General features: G+C 40.9%; 1 protein-coding gene across 2 annotated transcripts in view; it reads right to left on the reverse strand.

The window, feature by feature from the left end:
- The window catches only part of kif3a (kinesin family member 3A), a 17,340-nt gene extending 4,592 nt beyond the window's left edge, over positions 1 to 12,748 (reverse strand). Inside the window, exons 1-14 of one of the 2 annotated variants that reach the window (XM_046029766.1) lie at positions 12,556 to 12,748; positions 11,770 to 12,043; positions 11,356 to 11,500; positions 10,751 to 10,835; positions 10,443 to 10,548; positions 8,860 to 8,999; positions 8,525 to 8,722; positions 8,153 to 8,327; positions 7,949 to 8,047; positions 5,570 to 5,578; positions 4,870 to 5,026; positions 4,527 to 4,707; positions 1,186 to 1,296; positions 782 to 907 (exon numbers count right to left, since the gene is read on the reverse strand). In XM_046029766.1, the coding sequence (XP_045885722.1) occupies positions 782 to 907; positions 1,186 to 1,296; positions 4,527 to 4,707; positions 4,870 to 5,026; positions 5,570 to 5,578; positions 7,949 to 8,047; positions 8,153 to 8,327; positions 8,525 to 8,722; positions 8,860 to 8,999; positions 10,443 to 10,548; positions 10,751 to 10,835; positions 11,356 to 11,500; positions 11,770 to 12,043; positions 12,556 to 12,561 (1,812 nt within the window). In that variant the 5' untranslated portion in view covers positions 12,562 to 12,748. The remainder of the gene's footprint in view (positions 1 to 781; positions 908 to 1,185; positions 1,297 to 4,526; positions 4,708 to 4,869; positions 5,027 to 5,569; positions 5,579 to 7,948; positions 8,048 to 8,152; positions 8,328 to 8,524; positions 8,723 to 8,859; positions 9,000 to 10,442; positions 10,549 to 10,750; positions 10,836 to 11,355; positions 11,501 to 11,769; positions 12,044 to 12,555) is intronic. The other variant, XM_046029767.1, reaches the window with a different exon arrangement.
- Between the last annotated feature and the right edge of the window lie 756 nt (positions 12,749 to 13,504).

Genomic DNA, 13,504 nt, shown 5'->3' on the forward strand with positions numbered 1-13,504 from the left:
TTCATGCGGGCCTGTACATGTTTCTTCTTGAGCAGGGGGACCTTGCGTGCGCTGCAGGATTCCAATCCATGACGGCGTAGTGTGTTACCAACCGTTTCTTTTGTAACTGTGGTCCCAGCTGCCTTCAGTTGATTCATCAGTTCCCCCCTTGTGGTTTTGGGATGATTCCTCACCGTTCGCATGATCAGGGACACCCCACGAGGCGAGATCTTGTGTGGAGGCCCAGACCGAGGGAGGTTGGCGGTGGTGTGGTGCTCCTTCCATTTCCTGATAACTGCACCGACAGTTGATCTTTTCTCTCCAAGTTGCTTTCCGATTCTCTTGTAGCCCATCCCAGCCTTGTGCAGATCAACAATCTTGTCCCTGATGTCCGTAGAAAGCTCTTTGGTCTTGCCCATGGTGGTGATGTTGGATGCTGGTTGTTTGGGTGTTGACAGGTGTCTTTTATACAGGTACCGAGGTGAGGCAGGTGTATTTGATGTAGATAATTGGTTGGGATTGGGGCTGTGTCTTAAAGAAAGACTAACTGGCTTGTAGGAGCCAGAATACTTGCTGTTTGGTAGGGGGTCAAATACTTGTTTTTCCTCATCAGATGGTAATCAATTTTTATAAATTCATATGATGTGATTTTCTGGAATTTTCTTTGGGATTCTGTCTTTCACTGTTAGAATGTACATATGATTAAAATTGTAGATTGTTGCATTCTTTGTAAGTGGGCAAACCTGCAAAATCAGCAAGGGGTCAAATACTTATTTCCCCCACTGTAAGTACACATACACACCTGGTATTCCTGGGGAATAAAGTTGTCTATGATAAGCATCTGGAGCCGCAATTCTCGACTCAGCTGGCGGATGTTCTCCAGTAGGCCCTCGATCTCTCTGTGATGCTCTTGTTGCAGATCTGCCATCTAACAGACAAAACACAAACAATCACAGTGATTTTATTTTGGTCTCCTGATCAATCAAAACTACAACCACAAATCCAGTCTCATAACTTAAAAGTTTAAGCTCCGATTAAAAAAGTATTTTATTACAATTTGTGTAGGAATTCAGTCTGTTATAGCAGTCCTGCAGCAAATAATCCATAGCATACGACTGTCCCTTCACACTACACCACCATGCTGCTGTGACAGGGACTGTCAAATGTATGATTTCTCTCGGTGTCACTCTATTATGTTATGCTTACTTCTGATTTGGCAGCCATCAGCATGGTCCATACTTTCTTCAGCTTCTTGGTCTTTCCTTGAGCCTCCTCCTGCAGGCTAGTGTACTTCTCTTCTATGTCCAGACGTTCTTGCTGTTTTAAGGGGAGAGAGGGAAATTGTTTTAAAATTCTGATGTTTACATCACTTCAAAGAGAAAGGACAAGGAGGAAGGGGCGTTGCAAGACATAGAGCTCTACTGGGACACAGAACCCCTCATTCCCCATTTAAATGTTTGATTTTCATATATTTTTGATTGAAGTGTATGAAATGTGTTAGTATGCGCCTCACCAGCTTCCCTTGCTTAGTCCATTAATATTGGCACTGTCATGTCAGAAAGGGCATTGACCAGAGCATAAGCACACACACACCTATGGTATGGTATGAAATTCTGCTATGCGGCCCTCCTACCTGACTTGTGAGCCATGTAAACAATTTGCCAATGCTGCACACCTTACACTGCAGTGCTCTCACCTCTCCTTTAAAACAGTCTGCCTCTGTAATAAACCTGAATGGAAACTTCTTCTAGAAAATACCACAGAGGATCTGAATGGACCCTCTAACTCAATCCTCCATTAGGGTCTGAGCTGCTTGTATTTGAAGCTGCCTGTAGAGCTCTGGCTGTGCGTTTACTAGCTGAGGCTGCTTGTATTTCACCTGGGTCTGTGTGACCTTCTAAAAACGTCTGGACTGTGTTTGTGCTCATACTGGATTTGGATCAGCTGTGTACTGGCTTATGATCCAGCATCTACTCTACCGAGAAACTTCAGCAGAGCCCCTGTAAATTATAAATATCAATACTTGCAAGATATTAATGTTATCAGCTGCATCAGGCCCATTCAAACTGGCTCCCCAGGTTTCCTTTAATACATTTTCAAAAGGAAAATACTATTTATACTATGACATGACTACATGTTTATTATCTACTGAAAGATGTAGGCTACATCCATATTGCCCAGTTTGCCCTGCTAATCAACATTTTAATAGTCAATATGAATCCAATGCTTTCCATCTCGCATTAGTCCAGATTTGTAACTAAACCTTCACTGAGAGACATAATTATTGTCTCGTTTTAAAATAATGTGCACCTATGAGGAGTGCCATCACATCCATGTGTTGTCTGGACTGGTCCCACTAATGTTGCTGCTGGAATGCAATAAAGCCCAGCTGAGGACTGTAGCACCTTGCTGTTATAACAGCAATGTAACTCTGAATCGGGAGGTGCGCTTGAGTAGTGAGTGTTTGATTATCCGAGCAGCAGAAAGTGACGGTGAATGTGAGTGGATCAAAATATTCTGTCAATAAATGTACTGTGTCGGTCAAAACAGACCTAGTTGCACTGCTCAGCTGGGTTAGCAAGACAGAGATTCACTGCAGCTGCACATGAACCTGCTCACATCAGACTTTCAGAGGAGAGAACACAAGTTTACCTCACTGCTGTACTCGAAAGTCACTCTCATTAAGTTATTTTCTCTTCTTGTGCACAGAAGGATAGTCCCTCTTTGACCTCTCACCAACGCTGTAAACACTCGCTTTCAACATTGACTCGTTTTTTGCAACATTTCATATCATAACATGCCGTTTCACATCAACCAGTTTTATTTTCAAAGTGTACCCGGACGTTGCATATATATTATTGCTAACTTGACTGCAGAGCCCTACACGTCCAAAAACGACGCCAAGGGGTCTCGACAATTTCACAGCACATGTATACAGGGGCACGCTGCCCCAGTAAAAAGGGTCTAGCAACGCCTATGCATGGAGGGTTCTCTTGGCTTTTCTCTGAACAGTGATAATTTACAAGAACACAAAGACATTAAGATTGTGAGTATAAGCTTCTAACCATATTTTCCAACCACTTCTGTGTAAACCAAGCTAAACTTAAGACCTCATGTAGGATGTGGTATCTGAAGTCATATCTACTCACACACTATACCACCTGACAGAGATGTAGACAGCTGATGCTGCATGTGTGGCTGAAGATGGTACTACTTTTTGCATCTTAATTATTTATTTGGGTCAAACTGTTCATTGAATTGTTCACTAAAGACACCTTAGAAAACAAACAAATACAGCATTCAACATTTAACCCAGTGGTTTCCCAAACTGGGGGCCAGGGCCCACTAGGGTGTCGTGGATGTTGAGCAGACCTTAAGTTACATGAATTTAAATCATGTGGTGACATAAACAAAACAAGTGCGCTGATGCTAGTGAGGCTGTTTTGCTAACCTTATTCTTGTTCATTTCAATTGCCAGATCCAGCTATGCTAACTGCAGTGTTTCCCCTATATGCATTCGGGAGTGGTGGTGCGCCGCTGCTGAATTGTGACCACCGCTACAAAAAGTTCCCACGATCATTAATCAATGCGTTAATAATTTTCACTCACACACTATGTGAGCACGGCAACACTTTTCGCTCAGCTCGCTTCTTCTCCTCCTTCTTCAAAGGACATCTACGTCACAGGTGCTGTTATAACAGCAATGTAACTCTGAATCGGGAGGTGCGCTTGAGTAGTGAGTGTTTGATTATCCGAGCAGCAGAAAGTGACGGTGAACGTGAGTGGATCAAAATATTCTGTCAATAAATGTACTGTGTCGGTTACAGCGTGTCAGCTTCTCAAGACCAAGAAAAGTCCGTGCCATTGCGCTCCGTGCATCCTTTTAAGCAAATGAGGAGACGTTTCTTTTTGAATTTTAATGTGCAAATAAAATGCACCTCAGAATGGAGGAGGTTTTTCGTGTTGCCTATTTTTTAGTTATAATAATGTCTATACAGATAAATGTCAAAAGCTGTAAAATAAAAGACACAAAAGGCAAATATGAACAATCGTATCTGTAATGATTCTGAGGTCATATTAACAGGGTTTTAGGGGGTGATGTCCAAAACATGCTGTGCCATAGATGTAAAATCACTGTGGAGAGCATCTTAACCAAGCAAATTACTTTCCCCAAATCTAATGTCTGTAGTTCCTCCCCAGTAGACTGATCTTTAGGTGTTGGTTATTTGTTATCTGATCTAGCTATTTCAGCTATTTGTCTCAATGTGATGTGAAATATTTTTCATTGGAAAAGGAGGACCCCCAACCCCCCCCGAGCATGACTACTACGACCACCACCAAAACATTCATATAAAGCTCACATATAACTGGGAAAACACTGAAATTTTAAGCTATTCTAAGGTGCATCGCATGCTCATAGACACAAGAGCAATGCTGCTGAGTTGTGTTGTGTTGGGGTTTTATATTCAGACAAACTACGCACTGCGCGGACAAAAAAAAAAATTGCTTCACCTCCGCTGCTACAACTCCATCCTATCTATCCTTACCTCTTTCTCCTCCAGCTCCTTCCGCAGCTGCTCGGCTCTCCTGCGACGTTCTTCCAGTTCATTGTTGGACTCCTGCAAAAGCTTCTCTTGCTCCTCGGCCTTGGCCAAGAGGTCCACCCCACCCACGATCACCTTCTTCTCTAAGGCTGACAACTTCTCCAGCAGAAGGTGATGCTCCTGCCTGAAAGTTAAGGAGGGAGATAAGGTATCATATGAGCGGTTCCCACATTCACTTGCAATTAAAGAAAACATTACCAATTATTTGATTTGTTTCATCATGAATACCACATTTAACTAAATCATTAATAAAAAAGTACAAATATTTTTCTTTTCATGGACTCACTGGGCTTTAAGAAGGTCCTTCTCCCGTTTCTCCAGTTCTGCTCTTGCCTTGTTCCTCTCCTCCTCCTCCATGTCCAGCTTGGCCTCCAAGACCTTTCTTTCCTCTTCAATCTTTGCCTGCATTTCCACCATCTTGTCCGGGGAAACCTTCTTCCTCCCTTATGAGACACAAGGAACCACAGTGTCTTTAATTGACATGTTGTTTTAGATGTGTCTTCCTGTACCAAGTATATGCCAGTGTATAGGTTAGAATGCTTTAAATGGAGATTAAATCAGCATTATTTAATATGTGCAGTTAAGTAATTTGTACTACAAAAGTCCCGAATTATGGATTTTCTGAAGGAACCTCAGTCCTAACAGTGAGTGCCAGGGAAATCCAGCTGCACAAACTTCTGACTTGCTAATGCACAGTATTAAATAATTATTGTTAGTGTAAGCAAAATTTGAAAATAAGGAAAACTATATAAGGGCAAGACTTTCTTAATGCCACGATGGCTATGAAGATGGAGAACATGACCAATGGGTGACAGTCATATGTGGACAGACAGAAGATGTTAACAGCGATAATACGATCATCTGTTATCTGATTAGTCAGTTTGTGAAACAGCTAGTGAAACACACCGCAGCTGTGCAGATAATTTATGCGAGTAGAGAAACCATGGCTACAGGACAGCCAGGACTATATAGATTCTTACACCAACCTCTTTCTTCTTGAATTAAGAGGTGTATAGCAAGCCAGACAGGCGGCATTTACACCAGGAGGAGGAGAGAGAGAGAGAGACAAAGAGTAACAAATTACAGAGTGATCTCAAAAGTCTCATGACTCTACAGAGTGGGACACCACATAACGGACAAGAAGTGGAAGAAAGACAAACAAGAGAAGTTTCAGTAATTATAATATAGACAGTGAACAGACATGAGTCAAAAAAATAAAACAATCACATCACATAACAAAACACAATGTGGGTGAAGTGCATCTTTTTAGGTACAGGAGTTAACGCAAAAACTGATTATTTGAAATTGTCATGCAGAAACAGACCAGGAACCTTTGCAATCGATTTCATGTAAATCCTAACAATATTTGGAACATGATAATGATGCACAAGTGTGGGGGGGTGGGGGGACTGTGAGCCTACAGGAGTGGTAGAGAAAAGCCCCTTTCACACATGCACTGTAATCCTTTTTGCTCCAGGAAAATTCACTTACGACCATAAACGGCTCAAGTGTCAATTAAATCATCAGCCTTAACAAAGAAGGTTACCATGTTACCAGTTACCACCTGCTCCTCTGTGGATTCCTGAATTAATATTGCGACAGAAACTACTAAGAGATTACATGCCTCCTTCTGATTAGGCTGAAAGACCCCCAAGATGTTAATTTTGAAATATTTTACAATAGAAAATATGTAGAAATTTGAATCTGCGTTTGGATCTGTATTAAAATATATAGTGACAGATATGTAATATATAGAAAAGATGTTTGTCTTTCTGATGTTAAGTGAAATTACAAATGTCATGCAGGGCTGTTGAATTATAATGTAAATCATATGCACCTTTCTTCAGACAGCGGTGCAATGTTTCACACATACATAAACTCAAGGATAAAAAAATTAATTAAGCCGACCACTTCAGAAAGGAAATACTACGAATGACTCTTAACTGCAGAGTAGACATCAAGTCATCAGGAAACCCCCCTAAGAAAACCACCTACATACACCGGATGAAAAAAATAATGCCACACTCAATTGCATCAGACAATTCACATTCAATTTTAAACTTTCACGCATGCCAGCTGTTTACCAAATATAAACACCATACAAATCAGGAACTGACGAGAGAGAATTTTCTTTTAATATTTTCCATTTTTAATGGAAGCAGTCTCGCCTCTGACAGACTTTATAAAGTAGCCTACACTGCAGAATTGTCTGTCATACTTAATTTATAATAAGGAACATCACTCGAGGGGACCTACAGGGTGTTTTGACATCTACTGGGGATACTTAAATGGGGGCATGCCTCCCAAAGCACTGCCTGTTGTCAGCAATCAAGTACTGGAGATAAACAGCCAATCAGCCACAAAATATGCTTTCTCATCATTTAGTCTGCCTGTACACTTCCCCTCATTCATTTCAATATAGACACCACAAACCCTGCCTTATACCTTCTTTTTTTAAACCAGCAATTTTTTGGCTCAGGTTTTATGTGTGAAAAGGGCTTGTGGGCAGGTGGATTGGTAGAGCAGAGTCCTGCTCTAACTCACTATCCTTAGGTTTGTCCTCAGTGGGCAGTGGCACTGAGGAGGAGCAGGCAAATTCTGAGCTACTGCTGCTGCTGCTGTCTGGAAAAGAAACAGAGGAAGCACCATTCCCACCAAATCCCACAGTTAGAAACAGGTAGAGACAGAAAGCTCTAGGAGCTGTTGGTTTGCAGAGCTTAATGCAAAATAGAGGTGCTCTATGTAGGTCTAACAAATCAGGCAGCTGTGGGTCCACACATGCAAACTGCAGAAACAGCACTATACTCACAGAAGCCTAATGGTTTGGTTATCATTAAATCAGTGACCTAATACTATAGTATTGGAAAGTAAAATGAGAACAAGTGGAACATATGAAGAGACCAACTTTAAGACATCCTAGACCATGGCATCAGAGGAACCTTAGTGTCAGCACTGCAACATAATGTGAGGACTCAATGATGCTTGTTCATCTGAATTTAAACACTTTCCACTTAATAACAGAGAAGAGTAGAAGGTGAGAATACATGGGGAACTCCTAAATGACAACAGTGCTATGTTTATGGAAGCCTGTTTACAAAGAGCAGAGCCTAACTAGTGACTTTAAAGCAACTGATAATTACGTGGAAATGAATTCTGACTCATATTAGAATAAACATACTGATATCAGATTAACCTTGATAGACTCAAATTAAACGGATGTATAACCCAATCATTTACCAAACCGCATATTTATCCACTATGAAAAAACACTCCCCACAGGCTTATGAAGATTGCATCAGCAGATTTTCAGTCATTTGCTCAAATGCACACTTGAATCGATGTGTGCATAAATGACAGCTTCCTACCTCTTTTTCTCCTGCGGCCTTCTCCTGCTTCCGCTCCTTCATCATCACCTTCATCCATCTCTTCGGATCCACTGCCCTCTGAGCCAGAGATTTCTTCACCTAGAATCGCACAAAATAACATTTTAAAACGACACGAGTCAGTCTTTAAAAAATAAATACCTGTAATCCAAACAGCATGATTTTTTTTACTGTCTGGCTGATTACCTTCCACCAGTTTCTTCTTTAGCTCCTCAATCTCCTTCTGAAACTGGCGCAATAGGGCATCCTTAGGATCCTCATTGATCCTGGCTTTGTTCTTGATGTTTTTAGCCCTATTAGCGTAGCGCAGGGTACTGATGGTCTCATCGTAGTTATAGTCTGCAGGGCCTATATTTGCACACTGGTGGGGAAAAGTACATCATTTTAAAAGTGAGGCAAAAGTTAAAACGCTTAGAATTTACAAATGTTTACAAAATGTCAATTTGCACATTTATTGCTCTCTGAAATGAAGCACTTGTTGCTTAGAAGAACACTTCAGTTTAAAAAAGTGCAACTCATGCACGCAGGCTTCTATTTTCAAACAAACATTTACTCTACCATCATGGTCTTGGAGTTCCCTCCCAGTGAATCCTGCAGCAGGCGGGTTAGTTTCGAGTTCCTATAGGGCACGTGTGTGCTCTTGCCATCCACCAGTGCAGAGATGACGTTACCCAGTGTGGAGAGAGAGAGATTGATCTTTGTCGCTTCCTTTAAACGCTGACCTGTGGCCCCAGTCTTGCCCTGTCTCTCTGAACCCTGCAGCAGTAGAGGGGCAGATTCATTGGCGGTGGTCAGATGGATTGTGGATGATATGGCATATATCTTAGCTATATCTGTATCATCTCATTATCTAGGAAATAGATTATTTTAAATGTCTGGCTCCAGATACATACTGCAAGATCAACCAGATGAAGTTTTCCCATGCGCACATGCTGGTTTCCATCTACACCCTTCTCACTGCACTCGATGGTGATGGTGAAGATAGCGTGAGAACGAGAGCTGTGTTCATTCATGTTTGTGGCACCGACAGACCCTAAACATAGTGAAACAACATTTGAACAGATAACATGACTGGTATAAGTATGTTTGACGACATAATTATAGCTGAAAAATGTATTTTTCCAAATGATTCCTTGCACTTTGTAAAATTTCTATACAAGGATTTTCTTACTATTCACAGCATGTAAGCCCATTGCTTGATAGTTTGCATACTTTACTCAGAAATAATAGCAGAGATTTTATATTATGTACATCAATCAGTTGCATCCACACAATTCTGTATATAATGCAAGACTGTAACTGTATTTCTATTTCTTGCTTCTTATTGTTTGTATGTGATTTTACCATGTATCGCAAAGATAAATATCTAAATACCTCTTAACCTCCACTAGGACGCCTATGTCAACGGCCGACATGACTGTCTTTCAGAGGCAGTAGTGGGCTGTAGCGTGAAGATACTGGTATCATATGAAACGAGATAACCTAAGGGATCCATTGGTACCATAATGTCATGCTAGCCTTTCAGGAAGGGGGCTAGGGAAAGACTGTCAAGTCCATCTTCAAAGGGATCCCTTGACCCCTCACCTCAAGATATCTGAATGAAAATAGATTCTGTGGGTACCCACATATTTCCCCTTTCCAGACATGCCAATTTAATATTAATTCCAACCATGCTGTTATTTGTATGAATTATAAATGTGTTATTTTCGACTCTACTAAAAACAGAGTATTTTAATATTTCTGCATACTGGGGGCACTAAACAGTATCAGAATTGCATAAAATGGGTATGACTGGAAAGCTGAGACCTCAACTGCATTCATGATTGATGATGTTGGTCCCATTAGTAGCCATTTCATTGTATTGAGACCCCTTTACCTCTAGGATAATCACAGCCTCATGAAACTTTACAACAAACTGCAGACCTGGGGCATTCACAGGATGTATGGCCTTCCAGTGTTTATTGAAAATAAGGGGGTTTCCGATCATAAACTGTTCTGTGGTGTTCGTCAAGGTCTTGGTGACTTAAAGTGGTATTCTGGAGGGATTTTTGACAATTTGTAATACATTTTGGAGTGGTCAAAAATTGTTTATATTTTGCACCAAATTTGAGTAATAAATGGTATCAACTCATAAAATGCTGCAACAACTTATAAGCCATTAAGTATAGAAATGACTATCATATATACTTTCACCATAAGGTTCTAAGCCCTCAACTACACTCAAAATCTGAATAGAGGCCTAACCAAAACACAGTGTTTATTACAGATTAATGACTTGAAAAACTTGACACACAGTGCTGAGCTGATCTTAAATTGATCTTCAGGATCCCATCTTTCAAATGACGTATACCACTTCTATATGGCAAATAGTGATTTACCTGCTATCTCGCCGTAAAGCAACACCCCTCCAAAAAAAAAAATGGATCTACGGTAGTGAGGGGTGGAGTGGAAAAATGCTGTCAGTTGTTCTACTTACGGTTTTTGTGGCCCAGTGTCATAATCCTGTCCATGTCGTCAGCGTTGTTCACAACATAACCAGAGAGGTCTTTGATATACACACCAACATCTGGTCTTTCTTTCACCTGTGTTGGAAAAATACAAAGTCATCAGGGAAAACTGCTGTCAGCATCAAACGGTTAATACAAGCAAATCTATTCCGACATCTTCTGCTTTTTTTAAAAAAAAAATACTGTTTTACTGCACTTTAAGACAAATCCCCAAAGAGAGTTTTGTTTTTAATCACTGAACTCCATGTTTAAGTGTTGAATTTGAATATCCTTTTACCTCTAGCCTCTGCAGCTGGTCCTTGCCCAACAGGTCTCGCACTTCCTCATTGTAAATCTCCAGGTACGAAACACGAACCAAGAATCTGTGGAAGTTAAATATGTATTTAAAAGTCATGTTAAATGCTGAAATGTAAAACTAGGCCTTGTAAATAAATGTCTCATACATAACAAGAGCTCTCTTGCAGCCGTTTATTCTGCTTTATTAGAAACAAATTCAGTTTATTCAGAAGAAAATGCTTTGTCCAAATACTTATTTTGTTCTGAATATGCATGAGCTCCGTTTACATAGGTCATGTTTTTACTTGCCTTGAATTCAGTGAAACTCATAACAGTACATTCAGATGAAACTGTTGCTTCGGTACAAAAACAAGGTAGTTTACCAATGATAGTGTCATGCTCTGTCCACAGATTACTTTATTTTAAAGGTTGCTTGTGGTGGAGCGTGCATATTAGAAAAATAAACAGGATTTTTTAACATTATTTAGCCATAATGTAAACACCAGAAATCATAAGCTAGACTATGTAGTAGTGTCTCTTTGGTTCTGTAGACAAAACATATTTGGCTGATTTTGCTAAATGCTTGCAGACTGATTGCTTTCTTACCTTGTGTCACCCTCTGCCTTGGCAATGTGACCAAAAATATGAGCAAATGAGTTGGGAATTATCCCTCTGAGTTCTGGCACTGCCCTCACACCCTCCATAGTGAATGTTTTTCCTGTGCCAGTTTGTCCATACGCAAAAATGGTACCTGAAATAGACAGCAGAGCATACAATCATCATCATTGCCAGTATAAAATATGAAAATAAAATAATAGTAAAATAGTAGTAATCATCAGTTATAGAAATATCAGTAACATCATATTATATTATAGTTAATAATGAATAAAACATATTCAAAGATTAGATTCACAAGAGGCTAGAGAGTGCATTTTTGAGTGTTCCACGTGGTTGATGCAGATTATACAACAATGGTTTATTGATAATATGATGTGTAATGTAATGTGGCATCACTTTTACCATTGTATCCCTCTAACACTGAGTCAATAATGGGGCGGGCTGTGAGATTGTAGACATCCAGCTGTTTGCTGTCTTGTCCAAACACAGTGTCAAATGTGAAGGTCTTAGGAGGCTCCTGGGGAGTCTCCAGTTTGTTAACTGTTATGGTCCCACGGATCTCGTCCACTTGGACGGCCTGTTTGTGGCTCATCATCTTCTCTTTCTGGTTGAGGGGACGACATCTCACCACCACCTTGACGTTATCATTAACCTCAGGTTTCTCAAGCTTATTGCTCTGGGGGGAAAACGGACCATCATAAGAGACAGTTACACCACAGCATGCAAGCTCATATGTAGTAATAATGAACTAGCAAACCTACAATTTAATTTAACCAACACGGATATAAGGACATCGCGGTCGGGCTGTTTAACGTAAACAACACCAAGCAGTCAGTGTGCAGCTAGCTTGTTAAGTGACCGGGTTGCTAGGCAGACAAACGCTAACCTTGACGTTAACGTTAGCTATCTGGTTAGCACAATATTGGACAACAGCTAATTTGGGGAACTTTTGTCAGTCAAATCCACACATTATTAACACTTCATGCTAATTGTTTTGCGGTGAATGGTAAAACCCAACGTTGGGAACAGTATACAATTTCCTTTAATCCTACATGAAGGCAACCGGTAACGTTAAGCTAACGATGCTAAGCGGTTAGCATCACATCAGTGAGGTCGGAGGAAGGGAGTAACCCCTTTCTACACACAAAACAAAATGTAAAAAAAACAGGCGTAACGTTAGCGACTTACCGGCATAGTGACAATACAGAAAGGTGGTTATAGTAAACGTATAATGACAGTGGAATGTTTGTAAAGCTTTGTTCATTTGACTGTAGATTATCCGAAGAATTTAAATGCCAGCGCAGTGCCCATTTCATCAAAGGCTTCACATCCGATAGCTTGTTGTGAGGTCTGTGTGAAAGAGCGCATGCGTGCGTGTGGGAGGTGGGCTTTGCAGTTGTTTGGTTGCAGCAGAGCCACCTTTTAAGGGCCCTGGGTTGCACTTACTACTGCGATGTAAATGGCATCAACATACCTTTACTGTGCAGCGGAATAAAAGCACAGTCAAGACTCCACTACATTTAGCTGACGCTTTTATCCAAAGCGACTTACAATTGCTATATATGTCAGAGGTCGCACGCCTTTGGAGCAACTAGGGGTTAAGTGTTCAGCTCAGGGAGGTGTCAGTGGGGGATTGAACCGGGGTCTCTCACACCAAAGGCAGGTATCTATCCATTGCGCCATCACCACCACCACTACATGTACGTGATGACCATGGCAGGTAACCAAATTCTGTAACCCATCAGATTCTAACCAAGTAGTTTTGGTGCCTAAACCCAGGTGAATCGCACAAAAAACTGGGTCCTGTGTACAAGCATACTCTTTCGGCCCCTCCCCACATCCACAGCTATTCGTTCTAGTATCACTGTGGGCCCTTCTCACATGGGGGCCCTGTATACTGAAAATATTGAAATTCAAAGGTTTGTTCGAAATTCTCAAACATAGATATTGGTATCAGCCTCAATAATCCAGTATTAGTCGGGCTCTAGGACCCACCTTAAGCCCATTATCATGTTAAGTGATGATATGTTAACTGTGCTTTGGTTCAGTGACTGTGACACACATTGAACTAGTGGGGCCCCAGAGGGTTGTAGGCCATCCAGCCCTGCTGATGGCTGTAGCCACAGGTTGCAGAATT

Source organism: Micropterus dolomieu, linkage group LG19 (assembly GCF_021292245.1).
Source record: "Micropterus dolomieu isolate WLL.071019.BEF.003 ecotype Adirondacks linkage group LG19, ASM2129224v1, whole genome shotgun sequence".
In the NCBI taxonomy this organism is placed as follows: Eukaryota; Metazoa; Chordata; class Actinopteri; order Centrarchiformes; family Centrarchidae; genus Micropterus; species Micropterus dolomieu.